At 37.1% G+C, this 17,613-nt stretch overlaps 1 protein-coding gene across 4 annotated transcripts in view; it reads right to left on the bottom strand.

The window, feature by feature from the left end:
- Window positions 1-17,613, bottom strand: part of MIB1 (mindbomb E3 ubiquitin protein ligase 1) — an 80,664-nt gene that overhangs the window by 57,793 nt on the left and 5,258 nt on the right. For all 4 annotated transcript variants that reach the window (XM_027638482.1, XM_027638483.1, XM_027638484.1 and 1 more), the window contains exons 2-5: window positions 13,263-13,434; window positions 11,562-11,691; window positions 9,621-9,725; window positions 1,996-2,062 (exon numbers count right to left, since the gene is read on the bottom strand). In XM_027638482.1, coding sequence (XP_027494283.1) covers window positions 1,996-2,062; window positions 9,621-9,725; window positions 11,562-11,691; window positions 13,263-13,434 — 474 coding nt within the window. The remainder of the gene's footprint in view (window positions 1-1,995; window positions 2,063-9,620; window positions 9,726-11,561; window positions 11,692-13,262; window positions 13,435-17,613) is intronic.

Below are 17,613 nucleotides of genomic sequence, written 5' to 3'. Positions count from 1 at the left end.
CCACTGAGAAAAGGAGGATAGTAACTTTTCTTATTCTGTTGCCCACCAAACTCCTAATATAGCCCACTATGAAACTTGCCTTATTTGCAATGACAGCACACTCCTGTCTCACCCAATTTGGTGTTCAGTGCAACATCCAGGTTGTCCTCAGCAAGGCTGCTCACTGAGGCCTTCTCACTTCTCAGTCTAGGAATTACAGGTACATAGGTTTATTTCAACCAGAGTGCAAAAACGCAGTTCTGGTTGAACTCCATTCACTAAACCCTTCACTTCCTCAAGGCTCTTGGGAATAAAGCTCTACTCAACCACATCCCTCTGTCAACCTGCTATCACCTGCAAATCATCTGGAATTGTATTCTATCTCATCAAGGTCACCAATGTCATATTGAACAAAATCAATTTCCAGTAGTTTGCTCCAAATACATATGACTCCATACTAATTAGGCCCCTTCTGGAGTATTAGTTGCACTCTACTTCAAATATCATAAAGTTTAAAAAATAACTTTCTAGTTTTTAATGCAAACATACATTTAAAATCTCAGCCTGAATGTATCTGTGAAATACATTCAGAAAACTAATAAAAGATGTTATAACAAAGAGTAAGACTGAGAAGATGGAGCATCATGTGCCAAGAAGGATGAACTGAGTTCACTGTCATCCATTAAGAGAAACTTAATATAGTGGAAGAGAAGAATTTAACAAAGAATAATCTGCTATCTTTAGTGATTAATATTCATGCATACAAATACAGTGCCACCCTAAAAGTAAGTCTGAATAAGGACCTAAGGTTACCTCCACAACTGTCACATGTGGGAGCAGAGGATTGAGACAAATTTTATTAAAAAGCCCTGCTGTTGAGTCACAAGGTGCAGAAAGGACTCCCTTGCTTTCTAAATCCCTTCTCAGAGAGGAGTCTAAGTGTGGTTGGATCCAATCTTAGCTTCGGATTATGTCAACGGTTTAAATTTAAGTGATTATAGAGGTGTGACTGAACAACTTCTGTCCTGCAGGTTTTAATGACTGACAAAACAAGAATATTTATATAAAATAAATATTTTATTATTACAAATGATCAGACAGAAGATCTTAATCAGAACTATTTACTACACAATATAAGTGCTAAAAATCTCCTAGTAGAGTATAATACAGCTTAAAGTAGTATAGCACACTGCAACAAAGCAATTGTCGAAGCAGTTATATTAAAGCGGGCAAAAGGAAGTAACTATTAAGTGGAGATTTGATGTAACTCATCCATACCAATGCTCGTGGGGAGATCGCTTTCTTTCTCTACCTGGAGGAGTATCCTTGGGGGGCATCCCCAGCCCAAGGGAGGAATCTCCACAAATACATCCCAAGAAGGGTTATGTGAGGAGAACCTGACTGCATGAAAGGGGACTTTATACTTTTATAGTATAAAGTGATTGACTGCTAATCACACAGTTCCAGGCCAGCTATCAGCTTATCTGTCAAATCAGACTTCAAAAAGCAGATCTGTGTATTTAAGGTCTGGTGAACCAGGATGGTTTCAGCATAATTAACACCAATACAACACCTTGGCTCCAGCAGTTCCTCTTGCATGATAGCTTGATTGGATTTCAGGTCTTATTAGGGTGGGTCTATCCTTCCACAACAATAAAGAACCAGTGAGGCCTTATTACTACTTTTCTATTTTTAATCAGAGTAAAAGGACAAAATTAATTTTAAGTACGGAAGCAAGATACAAAGATCAAAGTGCTGTGCTTTTTACTGTCAAGTAGACGAATTGTTGGAAAGTAAATAGTTAAGGGACACCTTGGACAACTGGTGATTTTTCTAGACAAAACAGACCTTTACTGTTTTCTGCTTTTCACCAATGCTGTCAATAAAACAATAGTGCTTGCTGGTCATACTTCAAGAACTCATGCAAGGAATTAGATTAAGACTTATAAACAGAGAATTATCATCACTTCAGAAATTAATAATTAATAATACATTAATAATTAATCTTCAACTTACCTAACACAGGACAATGGTCTCTGTAGAAAGAGCCTCCTTTTGCATCTTGGACACATTTCAGGTCAGACTAAGGAGAGAGATTGAGACAACTTTAGTCCTCACTGACTGAGTCTTCAGGCTAACACAAGTCAACGAAACTAGAATTGAAATATATTTAATTAAGAAAGGCTGAAAATTATGTGTACAAAAACCATGTCCTATGAATTTGTTACTGATGCACACAATCTCAAATACTTTCTAATCTATCAGCCTTCTCAAGACTTAAATAATCTTTACCAATATAGAAGGCTTATAAAGCATGAGACATTTTTAACTCAAAGGCAGACAATAAAATAACACAAAGCTCCTTTGCATTGTTCTATAAAGTTCTCTCTCCTTTTAAAAAGAATTCTGTCAACACAAGGAAGGAAACAAAAAAATAAATAAATCAAATATCTGCAGTCAGTACTCAAGAGCACAGCCTTTCCTGTACTGATCATTTAATGTTTGCCAGTGCTGTCCATTCTTCCCAACATTTTTTGAGAGATCCATGTTTAACTTGAAGAAAACTTGGCACTCAAATTCTACAAAATGAAAACCTTCCAATTAAGAATACACAGAATACAAGGGTATTACTTAAAACAAATCAAACCACCCATTATGCTGAGCTAAACATGATCTTTTTAAAGAGAAAAGTTTTAAAGCTCATTCTGCAAAAAGACTGCTTCATATTATCTGAGAAAAAGAAGTTTAAGTGTGATAACCAACTCCTATTCATAAAGCCAGAGGAGTTTCTATAACTCTCCTTTCCTTTAGGTCTTTTCCCTGTGTAACCCTTAAATCCAAATGACTACCATTTGCTATTGTTCCCTATGTAACAATTTTCACTGAACAAAGGGCATTTTTTTGCACGATGAGTTGAGAAGGAGATAGGAAATTGTTTGCAAAATGTGTCAGAATATTCTACGGGATGGGGGAGGAAGTAGAGAACAGGTGGTGGTAATGAAATAATTAACCAGAACTAAGCAAATACTTGAACAATTCTTTTTCCCATGCCCTGGATTTATTGACAGACTGCCCTCCTGCAAAAGCATTAAGATGAAAACTCTGAAGTCTTCCAAATCATCAAGGCACTGTGAGCACAAGACTACCCTTGGTGACTGTTAACTGTTAAGCAGCCAGAACCAATACAAAATTCAGTGTATGTCCTGATCTACAAAGAATGAACTGCCACTCTGGAAAAATTGTGAAAAAAGCCAGATGAAAATAATGAGATTTAGCCACTCTTCAAATCCCCTGAGAAACCAGAGAAAGAGCTCGCTCAGCCCAGCACAGAAGGCCTGTGACAAGATGCTGCCACCCGGTGGGCAGGTGCTGGGTTTAACTCAGTCGCAGACAAAGGGGCTGCGCTGACCATCCCAGATGGCAAGTTCATTCATTTCCCAGGACAGACAGGGATTGAATGTGCCTGAGAGCACTGGGTGTCACCTACTGAATACAAACCCTCCGTGTCAGGCAACAACCAGCTGTCTGTGAAGGAGACAAGCAGGGGTACACATGCAAGAGCTGCTTTCACATTCTTCAGAGCACTAATAATAGAGCACAGAGGGTTCTCCTCCCTGCCAGGCAAAATCAGGGTGAAAGATTGCTTGAGTTACAATAAGTGTTAATACACTGAGTAGGCTGATGGCTAAAAGCTAGCAGAAGAAACAAAATGTTCATTAAAAGGCTTATTACTATCTTGCAGCAGATATTATTAGGAAGCAAGTTAAGGTATCTTAAATCTTATAGAAAAAAAACAAACCCAGAAATCTACACACCTGCACTCACATTTTACCCTGCCTTTACTGTGCACAGTTTATTTCTGGAGTATAATGATATACTTAGTTTTTCGAACAAGTGGTAGCTTGGTTTTCAACCTCAGCTTCACATCTGTCTTCCTTTCACTTACATGATGTAGTCAATGTTATATTGCAAAGGAGTAAAACAAGAGTCTGATCTAAGTATTGCAAAAAAGGGAACATGTATTTTTCTTTGTTTACATAAGCCTTCACCAAAAAAAGGAGGACCCAAAACACACAGAAAGATGAGGCTCTGACAGAGATTAGGCAGTACAAAACTAACTTATATACTGTATATACAGAGACTTCCTTCAGCACCTAGGCAAACAGCACTACTGAGAAAAGTAAGAACAACATGATAAAGGCCTGCAAATGTCTTTAAAAAGACAACCAAATCCAAACAAGATTCTGGAGTTTTAAGACAGTAAACTGTACTTAGTTGTACAGTACCACAAAAGCTGGGTAAGCAACTACAATTTTCCTTCTAGAACGCAGCTATTACATTTATCAGAAAAGGAAAACAAGCTTTCTCCTGTTCGAGTAGTTTAAGTAAAAAATCAGAGATGGTGGTAAGCTCCTCATCACCCTACCCTGGGGACTGCATGGCAAGAGGCCCCCCTAGTGCAGACGGAGCAAAAGCACATCAGAGCCTGGACACATCAGGCTTTGCACGTCAGAGAACCCCACTGGGATTTCTACAAGTTATATGAGTCTCCCTGAGCCTTCTAAATGAACTGTAATAGCAGATTATTTGGAGATGAGACATGCAAGTGCAAAAGGGAATGTACCAAAACAATAGTGTTAAAATATAAGTTTTAGACTCACGGGGACACCACCAAAAAACGTAACCACTATGAGGCTGGGCTTAATGTAAATACATGGTAGAGATGAACAAACCAGCTTTTCTACAATAACTTGGTGGAGAAATCATTCAATGAATCCTAAATAGGATTCTAACAGGAAACAGAAAAATAAACTACAGATTTTGTGGAATTTGTGTAGTTACAGATGGAAGCCCCAGTTAAGCAGGAAATCATTATAATAAGAACTCAAGGAACAGCATGGGAGCCATACACTGTACAGCAGGACCTGCAGGTCAGCAGTAACAGCTGATACACATGAGCAATGGGTAATAATGGGGTTTGCCTACAGTGAAGAACTTCAGTCTTCCAGCACCTACGTTCTGACTTGCTGAAAATCTGCAGTCCAGCACTATGTGACTGGATCACAGAGAGACCATGACCTGCTCAATTAAATGGGAAATACAGATAATATAACAGTTAACTTGGACTTACCATCCAATTATACCACTGAAAAAAACTAACAGCAATTCATCTTCGTAAAAACTTCAGAGAATGATAAAATGTACATTACAGCACTGTCAACAGTGCTGACAGATGGTGTAATAGCACCATCATCCCCGACCTTGAAGAGAAAAACGATGCTGAAGGACAGCTGACTCCTGGAATAACTATTAAGCTATTCTAATCAATACAGATTGCCATCCGTCAAAGACAGGGAGGGGGGACTACAAACTTGATAAGAAAACTAGGTGTGCTGCTAAGAAAGAGAGGAATGTTTGATCTAGATGCACTGATATAGCATCTAACACCAGCAGCAAACATCAGGAGAGAAATTAATACTGATCTTCCAGATACACCAGCAGGAATGGTGACATAGCTGCAGGTGTTTGAGGTAGCAAACCTCCACACCCAGTAAAGGTCACTTTAAGGCTTTAAATTCACAACATCTTTTGGCAAGGGAATCAGTCCTTAGGAGGCAGATGGAGAAAGCCCAGTGCATGTTCCTTTGGCACCAGATTAAGGCAAAAAGGGTCCATATAAATCCATAAGTTTCAGCAAAAAGTTTGTAAGACATGCTGTATTTCAGATTTAATGAACTCAAATCATTCTCAGTTTCAAGAAGCTGAGGAAAGTGAAGCAATGAAAGGAGAAAATAGAAGACGGTAGACAGTGACTGAAATGACAAGGAGGTGTGAGCTACAGAAAAAATAACATCAGTTCTTGTAGAGGAAATCAGACCTCAGACCTGAGTGAGTAGTCTATAACCTTCTACTATATAAATAGAAATACTTATATATATATATGTATATACAAATATACATATTATACAAAAATATACATATTTAAAACTTATAAAAAATTTGCATATGTAACTTTTTTTTTGAAGGAAGATACAGTCCTCCTTGTTAGTAAATATTACAAATAAAACCAGAAAAGGATCAGTAAATAAATTTCTGCTCAATGGAAATATTTTTCTCCGCAACTCAGAGAGATGAAAAACTTGACTTGGTTGAGACTACAGGAGAATAAATACACAAGGTATACATAAATATATCCTTCTCTGAATTCCAAAACAACTGACCACTTAACTTTTTTACTGACACCTAATTTACATCACATGAAATAAAAAAAACCTGCTGTATGCATTAAGGTGGCCAAAAATTCATGATTTTGTGTTTTAAAACAATTTTGTTCAGCACCTAGTAGCAACAGAAGGACACCAAACTAGTAAAATAATGAAAATCCTTGTTGCTCCTTCCTAAATGCCTCATTTTCAACGTAGTGGGGACGAGACAAAAAACTAGAGAGCTGAAGATTTGACTGACACTACAGGTCTGACAGTTGTAACTGCAGCAGAAAATATATTTCTATTATTTTATAATACTCACAATGCTTAGTATACCAAGTCACTTACTTTGTTTTTATTTTTACAAAAAGTGTTAACAAGTAATTCTTAAAATCCTCTGGAGTAATTTCAAAGATTAATTTTATGGGTAACTCAAATAAAAGCTGATGAACAGGTATCAATTACACAGGGACAAGGAATCTTCTCAATTTCCCTTATGCACTCAGCTATTTTGGAATTCATGGAAAAGAGTAGACCAACACAGATGGCTTACAGATCACTGTGATGGATGATAACTACAGCTGCTTCTTTCAGAGGATACATAAATGAAAGCATGATCCTCCATAATGAGAAACAAGAAGGGAAGGTTAATCACAGAAATAAAGGGAACTGGTACAGGGCAAAGAAATTCGGTAGCATAAAACTGATTCCTAAATGAAATTGATTTAGGGCACTCCTGCTGATGGACCTATTTTCCACTGAAAACCAATGGAAGTTACCAGCTTTACATTCTCAGCTGTGTGATATGAAGAAATAAAACCCAGACACAAGCCCAAAAAGCTGCATCATAATCTTCCCATTAACTCTCCAATTCTAGATGATGTATCTCTTTATTGCAAAAGGCTACATTCACATATATTGAAAGCAGGTAACATGGTTAACAGCTCGGCTTGGCTCCAGATTCTGAGTACATACAGATAAGAAATGTGAGTAGTGTCATTAATCATATTACCCAACCACACTTCTTTTTTACTAAGGATGTATCAAACATGTCATTAGACCTAACAGTATCATAAACACAGGTTTCAATTTGGGAATTTGTGGCCTGTGGCAGCAGAAAGTCCCAGATTTAAATGCCAGACTTCACAAAAAAAAAAGATACACCTCTCTCAACCACTTCATATGTAAGCACAGCAACAACAAACTCAAAACCTCCAAGTATCTGACCAGAAATAAATGCAAGTTTTCAGCCAGCACCTGCTGCCCCACCAGCCAATCCTCATCTATCCCAAGGAAAAGCTGGCAGGCTAGATAGATTAATTTTGAGGACCAGATGCAGCCTGTCAGCTATCAAACAAGAACCCTGACTTATAATAATGAGCTGTGTTTCTTTAATCAGCTCCATTAGCATGAGTCAAGTGTTATTCATTGGCAAGTTGGGGTCTCTTCCCAGCTGTATTTACATGGGCACACGCTCTCCAGTATTGTTGATTTGACATTCTCTGGACCTTTTTAACCAATTTCCAAGTACCAAAACAAGTTTGTCCCAACTTTATGTGAACTTCCTGACAGCTTGTTAGTCAGCTTTACATAATAGCACATAAATAGGAGTAAATAATCATAATGAACTGTACACTTAGCAAGTTATTAATCAGTTATAAAATTTAGCATTACATTCAAATGACTTTGTCACAGACATCCAAGAATCCATTCTGTCTGAAGTGAAATTTGCATTTGATAAAAGTATTAGATATAAAATTATTGTAGGAATGGATTACAATCGTGTAAGCAGTACATAAAAAGCCTCAAATTATCCCTTTTGTACATATGCATATATATTTTTATATACTATCCTAAATATACTGTGTATAGATGTAGTTTCACACACACTTTAACAAGCTATTTTGTTAACTGAATGACCAAATATTTGTTTTTCTACAAAACTTGATTTATATTTTACACTTCCGGGTGTGGCAAAAGTTTGGAAACAGAATATAGTTGATTTACAAATAAAAAAAATGTATTTTTTATTATGGGAATAACTATTTCAAAACAGAATATAACTTATCTCAAATGTATTTTTTTCCTGAGGCCAGAAGGAATCCTCAGTGATTCCACAGCACTTCTACTATGCAGTCCACAAATTTTAACACTGTAATATAGAAGCCATAACAACAAAAACAAAACAAAAAAAAAACCAAAACAAAACCAACCCCACCAAAACAAAACACAAACCCAAAAAAACCCCAACAGCTGATTTGTATCTCATTCCATGTAGATTTTGTAACTGTGTTACTTTTCCATGTATTACAAACAAATATAGGAGGGAAGATATGAGGCATTGATTTAATGTTATACTATAGAATACTACATACAACTTTAAATTACCTTTTGCCAGTATATAAGGAATTTTCTTTAGAACTCCTGGGCACCATGAAGCACATAATTCAATACTGATTTATATTTTATCCTTAGCATCTTCATGCACCAGAAAAGCTGACCTGCACTAAATACGTTTACGCTTTTTAAACATGACACTAAAATACATATTTACTGCAAAAGTGGTATTGATTTGCTTTTTAATTATAAAAATAAATGTTAAGTGAGGCTATAAGGCCAAATAGTTTACATTCAAAAAAGTAACTAGTCATTGTTTAACATTTTATTACTGTTACATATCTGACAAGATGGCACTTCAGTGTTAAGTTAACATGGTCTTTCTCTGCACTATCAAACAAATATGCAGAGAAAATGCTAATTAAGACATTATAAGCAGTTGATAATCGAAGTAACCTTTCCCTGACCCACATTAGGATAAGAAAACCCAGCAACAGAAGGTACTTAGGCTAGAGTCTGACCCATTTCTTCTCTAGAGCTGGAGAAGTAGCTGGAGAAGCTTCAGAATGAAACGGAAAAAATTTAATGCTAAAGCAAATAAAGTTGTAATTTAATTCAACACCTTTCCACTGACAAAAAGAAAATTGCTCTCAATAGGATTTCAAGTGTTGACAGTAATTCAAAAATTGTAAATTTTGCAGTAGTCACACCAAAATTTGAAGTCTAATGAAGAATTCAGGAGCTGAACAATCAATTTTATAAACATTTCATAACTATGTTTGTTCTTCTTTTCTGAATTCTAATTTAAGCACAATAGTAACACAGTAAGGTAAACACGTATGTGATGCAAACATTTACTATGGCTGAAACCAGCTCCTCACTTGTAGTTATTCACATGTTTTATAAATATAAATTCCCAGATCAGACTTTCATACTAATACATATGCATGACCCTTACAGCTGGATTCACAATGACCTGACTAACAGCATGCAAACTGACAAGGCATATTACAAAAGCAGGACCATAAAGCACAACAAGTTATTCTTACTGCCCTTCCCCCACCCTGCATCTTACCCTTTGTGCTCCTTTACACTTACCATGCCCTCAAAGCCGACTCTGTAAAGGTTTTTAGCACCATTGTCCCAGAGAACATATGCTGCACTATGTGGACTCGACGCACTCCAATCTTGGATTTCAGTTACCTATTCAGTTGGAAAAACAGGAAAACTGTTTCTAGAACAAAGACTTAGAAGCACAATCTGAACTTAAAACCTTGTTAATCTCTTCAAAATAATTCAGGATATAGCAGTTTTACTGAATTTGATATAATTTATTCTAAAGCTGTTTTCTGTTTGATACAAGTCTTCCCCAGGTATCTCAATAAGAGAGCAGATTGAATATATGCTTTGTAGGTCTATTTTTCTCTTTGTAGATTTGGTAGGTAATCTAATTACATAAGCAGAGAACAAAATCTGAGCTGTAAAAAGTTATATTATAATGCTGTGATATGTTCTTATCAGAAGCAGCATTTCACTATGAAAAATAGGATGGAAACTATTTTAATTCCTTTTATTTGTCTGGTTTAACCTGCATTAGCCTCGTAGCTGTGCACTATGTTAGGAGACAAAGTTTTACTTCCAGAGCCAATATGTTTAGCAACAGTACAAAAGAAGAAGAGTGGAAGAAGAGTGAAGATGTCTTTCCCTGACATTTCTGAAATCATGAGGCCATGCACCAAATTCTGAGAACACTGCCATTATTAAAAGAAATAAAATATCAGGTTCCAGAATTTGCCTCCATTCTTATTTGTATTTATTTAAAAGCTGTTTCTACTACCTACCACACACTTTTCCTTGTTAAAAATATTTATATACATTTATACATATTTTCAGCTCGTAAGTAATCTCTCTAATACAAGTTTAGTACACAAAGAAGACCATGCAGGCTAAGACTCTTATTTTGCAAAGTTTCAGAGATTTCAAAGTATCTTGACACAAGAAGGGGTACACAATCAAGATGAAAAATGCTGCATCTAAATATCCCTTGCTTTAAGAGATTTAAACTTATTATTTCTTTTCAATAAAATTCAAAATGAAATCTCCAAAAGTCCTAAAGCTTCCCTAAATGTCTAGAATATAAGATAAGCTAAACAACAATATAAAATGAGCTAAACATAATATCCAGGAACTTTTCACTCTTTTTTAAATGCTGCTTAAGTGTACTAAAAATAAATTAAACCAAAAAAAACTCCAAACCAGTTCACCGAGACATAAGGGCATCCAATTCTTAAATGTGGTGATAAAAGTACAGTATATTTTACACTGCCTGTTGTATGTTCATACTTACAACAAACCTTGATTAGTTCTCAAGGTAAATGGAAGTTGTAAATGGAAAGTATGCAGAAGTTACAATTAGCAATTTACCATTCCATACTATTTTCAATAAATCCAAATATTTTTACTATAGAATTACATCAAAAGCATTCATATATTGTCCTAAGCCAGGAATCTAATATCCAGATCCAACACTTGAGAAGTTTTTCATTTTAAACTGGAAAAGTCCCTACAATTATTAGATGAAAAACAAAAATCCCAGGTGCCAGCACTGAAAACCAAGAGCAAGAGTTACACAAACTGCTGGCCCATGAGCAATAAGACTACAGAATGCAGTGATGACCAGAAAGGGCTACTCTTGAGAGCTCTGTTTTCATACCAGCTCTCTAATAATGCTGAAATATGCTCAAGACCTAATGTTTTTACAAGTCAGTCTTAAAAGACCACCATGACAAAAATTTAGTAATTAAAAAAATTTTGTGCTGGTATCATAACAATGCAAATTTAAATGTAAAAGAATTGTTATGGTATACATACCCTCCTCTTTCTAAATGCTTGAGCATTGCAGGATAAGATTGAAAAATGTCCAGCAAATTAAAATAGTAACTTTTATGATGATGTTTTTACTTTACAATTAGAAAGGCCGCTGAGGCCATTACACGAGCATGCAAAGGTGCACCTTATTAAAACCAGTTTTATTTTTACCTTTCCTCTACGCCCATTGCCACCATCTTGATCTTCCCACTGCCAGTCAACTCCTCGTACTACCCTGGCACCTGCAAAGATTCCTCTTGCTGTAATTTTCTTTGATTTACGTCGAGACTCCAACAATACCCTGAAGTTATTAAAAGAAGAACCCACAAATGTCAAAATAATAAAGAAAGTTCAAAACAAATCTTTGGGGATAGGAAGGAGAGCATTCTGAAAGCAAATAACTCCAAAATAAAACAAAAAATAACCCCACATCTGCAGATTTCAGTGCATGAATCACATCCATTCAATTCTCAACTTCAATAGCAGCATACAAGACAAAAAACATGATCTTCCAAGATCTGATTTATTCTATGTTTATAATTAGTTTTTAATTCTAATAGCAATTTCTTCTCCAGACTTCCTACTACCAGCAATCATCTTGTAAACATATACATAGATCTGTACTGTTATTATTAAAATCATTAAAGAAACATGCAGAGTCATATAAACTCACTTCTCTTTCTCTTAGATGCACCCTAGGCCAATGCTTCTGTCCCACAATTGCCCTGCCACTTTTATTCAGAATTATGCTATTAAGAGCTGCATCTCTTTTCCCTCCTTGCCTTAGTTTATTTTCTACATGCTTTTCATAGCATCTTTTAGCAAATTTAAGTCAATATATCAGCATCCATTTTTTCCATCATATTATGTGATTTTTCTAAAGCAAACTTCTTCTTTCTTCCTTTTCACCAGAACTGAAGTAGATAAACTCCAACAGAACAGTTCATGAGTATTTAACTAGAAATAACAGAAACAAAGAGACAAACATTTTCCTGCCTTTTCTGTAATCTCAAAAGCCACCATTTTTCATGCAACAAGACTTCTTATTCATGACAGGAAAATGTTGCCAGACGAAAGTATTTTTCTGCAGACATTCAGATTGTTTCCTGACCACTTCAGGAAGTCTCTCAGCCTCCTGCTGAACTTTTAACATCCAGCAGATGGCATAAAGGGAAAAAGTTAAATTGTTACAATGAATGCAAAGAGCACACAAAAACGTTGGCCATTTTTTTCCAAAGTAAAATAAGAGTTATCGAAACCACAAAGAAATCTTGTTCGGAGCACCTTTTCAGAAAATTCTCAATACATACAAAACTGAGACAAAAACCAGCACACATTACATTGATATGCTGCCCATACAATATCCCAGACTCAAAAATAAAATAGGTAGAGCTTTTGCTTCCCTTCATCCAAATGTTCTTAGATGCCTCTTGCCATTTTTCCCATGGGACGTCCCTCAAATTCAATAACACTGCTTGGCCCCTTTCTCCTCCCTCAAACAGTTAACTTTTTAGGCAGTAAATCACGGCTTAGAGAAAACAATATAAGGTCATCTAGACATTCCTCGGGCCTTTCTCTTCTTGTTCTCACACTGGCTTGCTACACACAAGCACCAGGAAGACTGCAATGAGGTTCAGCAAAACTGAATAATCATATCCTTTTTTCCATACTCTGTTGTTTCTAAAATTTCCATGTTTTCCAAGCTCCCAAGATCTGTCCTAGCTACCTTCCCTCCCAGAGGCAGACAACCAGTAACCAAATCTAACCTCAAGCCACTATGTTACCTAATCCAAGTTTAAGTAACCAAATCTGCAGCGGAAAAGTTAATTAACTGTTCCTTCTTAATTTCACGAAGAAAAAGCTACATTTTACCTTTCACTTCCCGGTGTGGTAATTCTGTAAAAACGATGCCTCAGGTGATGCTTGTCCCCGTGATAGCAAACTGTGCACAAGTCATAATTTGTGCATTCAGCACATTTCCATCGGATGCCAATGATAGGTTGCTGCCGGCAAGTATCACACATAGTCCCATCATGCTTGATACCTGTGGGAGAAAAAGGAAATGAGAAGACTAACAACTTCGCTACACCACTACACAGATTTCTGCTGCACACCAGTAAAATGTGAAACTACATACTAAAAAGTTAACAATAGAGAAATGCTGCTAGTCATACCCTATCGGCCTATATGACTGAGGGGAAAAGATAGTGGACTTTGCTTCATTATCTCCAGTTGTCAAGTCTGTTCCTGAAATATGCTACCTTTTCTCAGCTTAAAAGGCTGAGAAAGCTATGTTTGTTTCCTTCCATCTATACAAAGGAGAGAAAGAAAATAAGAAATCTTTTAGCTATAACCTAAAGGGTCACAAGTGCGTTTATCAAAATATACAGGCAATCTGGAACTTTATTTCGGGATTAAGGCTATCAACACACCTTATATCACAAAGGCTACTGTGTTCAACTGTGTGACAGTATGACTTACACATTTTGCACAGTGGAAAAGATAAGTGCTTATCTGCATTCTTTTTTATACAGGAAAAAAAATTAAGCTGTCTTGGATAGATGCCATTAGCTTCATGAAAACCTGTTACCATTTTTGAAGCAGTTTACTGCTATGCTGTTCTTTTTTAAAAGAATGTGCCAAAGACAGATCAAATGTAACCCACCAGCATGTGCTCTGCCCAAACTTCCACCAAAACTGAGTGCTCAAGACTGCTTATTCCTACAGCTTTGCCAAGCTACAGCTGAGTGAAAGTGATCAGTCACAGTTTCTATCCATGCATTCTGAATACAGTGAACAGCCACGAGTTCATTTCTAAAAAAGATCAAATTCTGCTGCTGTTTGGAAAAAATTGAATAATAGAAGAAAGAAGTACTGGCACTCAGTTAGTATAGTAGCACTAGACAGAAATGAGCACTAAAAAATTGGAATAAAACAGAAATTTCCCAGTTACTCCCCCTTCAAAAAATCCAGATCAGTCTGAAATCAGTGAGGAAAAAGAATGGGTTTTGTCCCCTCCAGAAGGGATGTTCTCAGAAATGACTGCCAAATTCATTATAAATCTAGTAGTCACTTATGTCCTACAGCTGAACCATCTGCAGCAAAGAAAAATTAACAGTTGGAGCGGCAAAACTGAAGGAAATGCCTTCCTGTTTGATCATTTCATGGAATCACATAATAGCTGAGATTGGATGTAACCACTGGAGATTGTCTCTTCCAACCACTGCTGCTCAAAGCAGGGTAAACTAGAGCTGACTGCCCAGGACCATATCCAGTCAGTTTTTTGAGCACCACCAAGAACAGACTTCACAATGCAGCATATTCCAGCGTTCAATCATCTCTATAGCAAAAATATTTCTTCTTATGTTTCCATAGAAATTCCTGTATTTCAATTTGTGCCCATTGTCTCTTGCCCTGTCAGTTGACAACACTGAAAAGAGCCTGGCTTCATCCTCTTTACAACCTCCACCAGGTATTTATATACCTTCTTAATATCTCCCTGAGCCTTCTCTTCTCTAGGCTAAACATCATATTCCTCAGTCTTTCCTTGTACTATATGCCTTAAGATCCCTTTGCTGCAAACACATTTGCAGCCCTTCACTTGACTCAGTATGTCCATGTCTCTCTTGCACTGGGGATTGTATTGAAGCATTTTACTATTTTTTGGTGCTCTTCAAGAACAGGTGCATTAAAAGGACTGAGATATCCTGCTAGTGTTTTCATCACCTTGTTTTAAAAGTCTAACTAGTTATGGTGCTTGGGGTTGAGGGGTGGTATTTGTTTTGGTTTTATTTTTAACTGATTGCTAAATTGGTATTTCACATATAAACAGAGAAGTTACACATCTTTGGAATTTATTTCGTTTAATGTCTGCTGAATTTCAGGGAAGACAATTGGCCAAGGAATACATTTATTCTGGATGTGAAAGGATCAAGGAGTTGGGTGCTGTAGGATTCTTCTGTTTGTCCAAACGGCAGGAAAGAGGGTAAAAAAAGAATCAATCAGGAGTCATGAGTCATTTAATACAGAATATACGTAAACTTAAATAAAAACTAAATATTTCTAGCCAGAGGCCAAAGATACTATGAAAAGATCAAGGGAAAAAACCATACAAAGATATTTGATTCAAGTCATTTTACTGGCCATAGAGTCTGGGACTTAAAAGAGAACAGTGTATTTGGAGTCTCTGATCTAGAGGGGCATGTCTGTATCTCACAGACCCCTAGACACCACCCTGATAGATACGGCCTTTCTTCATCCATTTCCTGACGTGATTCCAGCAGCAACACCCACTTCAGTGCATGCCTCACATGACCATGATGCCTCTATTCTTTCCATTATGCCAGTAAATGGTTTTTGCAGAGCAGAGATGAAAACTGCATCAAGAAACATACCAGGCTGGAAAACAGTCAGGAGGAAAAATATTCAGCTGAACTGGTTTCCCAATCCCATTCTTCGTGGTGCTGCACAACACTGCTGGTATGACAAAGAACTGCAGAGCGGGAGCAGGCAAGTAATCCTGTTACAGAATGTCTAACCACTGCTCTAGAGATCTGGAGGAAGAAGTAGATTTGGATGCCTCTGGTGACAGCGGACTAAGAGACTTTTAATTTCATCTGCTTAAAAAAAAAAGAGGGTAAAAGAAGATGCTACTACTGGATCACAAAATGTGACAGCTAAACTCTCATTCACAGTCATAATACAAAGTTACTTACATCAATACCAAGTGTTAAAGAAGATTGAAAGAACGTATTTGGGTTTAAGTTCAACAAGATATTACAGGAACACAAGTCTGGTTAACCTTGTCTGGCTGTCAGATGTCCACCCAATTGGTCTCTCACTCTCCCTCCTCAACAGGACAGGGAGTGAAAATAAAATGAAAAACCTTAGGTCAAGCTAAAAGTGAGATCATTTACCAATTACCATCACAGGTAAAACAAACTTGACTTGGTGAAAATTAAATTCATAGCTAATTGGAAAAAAAAAAAGAGGATGGTGATGAAGACAAAAACTAAAACATCTTCTCCCTACACTCTACCTATCTCACCGAGACAACTGCACTCCTTCATTCCAAACTCCTCTATCTCCCTGTTTCTCCCCACAGTAGACAAAATCATGCAATCATTTTGGCTGGAAGACCCTTAAGATCATCGAGTCCAACCATTAACTTAACACCACCAAGTCCACCACTAAACCATGTCCCTAAGCACCACACCGACATGTCTTTTAAATATCTGCAGGGTTACTCAACCACTTCCCTTGGCAGCCTGTTCTAGCACTTGAAAACCCTTCTGGTGAAGATGGGGAATGGAGGGTTATGGTCAGTCTATAGCTCCTCATACTTTTCACCTGCCCCAGTACAGGTCCTTTCCACAGGCTTCAGTCTTTCAGGAAAACACTGCTCGAGCATGGGCTCTCTATGGGCTGCAGCTTCTTTCAGGGCACATCCACCTGCTTCAGCACGGGGTCCCCCACAAGCTGCAGTGAGGATCCCTGCTCCACTGTGGCTGGAAGGGGACAACCTGTGTCACTGTGGTCTCCACCTACTCACTAACCATCTACACAACAAAATTCACTACTGAGGACCTCATGGCAGCAGTACATGCACTTGGAGGGAGGGAAGGAAACTTTAATCCTAGTGTTTCAGACTAGATCGGCTCTACCCGAGATCAGCCTTGAGATCATATATTTCACTTTACTTTCACCAAAAACCAAAGCAGTTTATGTGCTACCAAACCACCCCATGACGTAAATCAAAGCACAACATACAAGAACAACCAGGAGACTGGATGAAGTGTAGGGCTCTGAAGCCAAACTAAAATCCTGACCCAAAGGCAAACATTATCTGTCACAAACTGCTTCCGCTCTTTGAAAGCAAGACTGTTTAAGAAAGGTTGAGAAGTGCAAACTTTACAAAGTTTATATTAGGAAAGAGTGCCTTCATCAAACTACTGGAATAAATTAAAGTGCCGTAAAAACTTCAGAATTCAAGAAGCAGCCCTGCAGCTGACCAGCTGTGCACCAAAACAGCACTTCAGCTCTCTAAACTGAGATAATGAAAACACTAAACTTCTAACTATTCTTCAAAATTTCCTCAAAGTAGGCTATTTCAAAATGAAACAGGTTTTGTATCATCTGCACTAAAAAAACCAAAAGAAACCAGATAACAGGAAGTGTACTTTTACTGTGCCTAATTACTTTTAAATAGCTGCCATTTCCTAAG

Source organism: Corapipo altera, unplaced genomic scaffold (assembly GCF_003945725.1).
Source record: "Corapipo altera isolate COAL_440 unplaced genomic scaffold, ASM394572v1 49, whole genome shotgun sequence".
NCBI lineage: Eukaryota > Metazoa > Chordata > Aves > Passeriformes > Pipridae > Corapipo > Corapipo altera.
The sequence above is the reverse complement of the archived record's forward strand: the minus strand, read 5'-3'. Positions and strand labels throughout refer to the sequence as shown.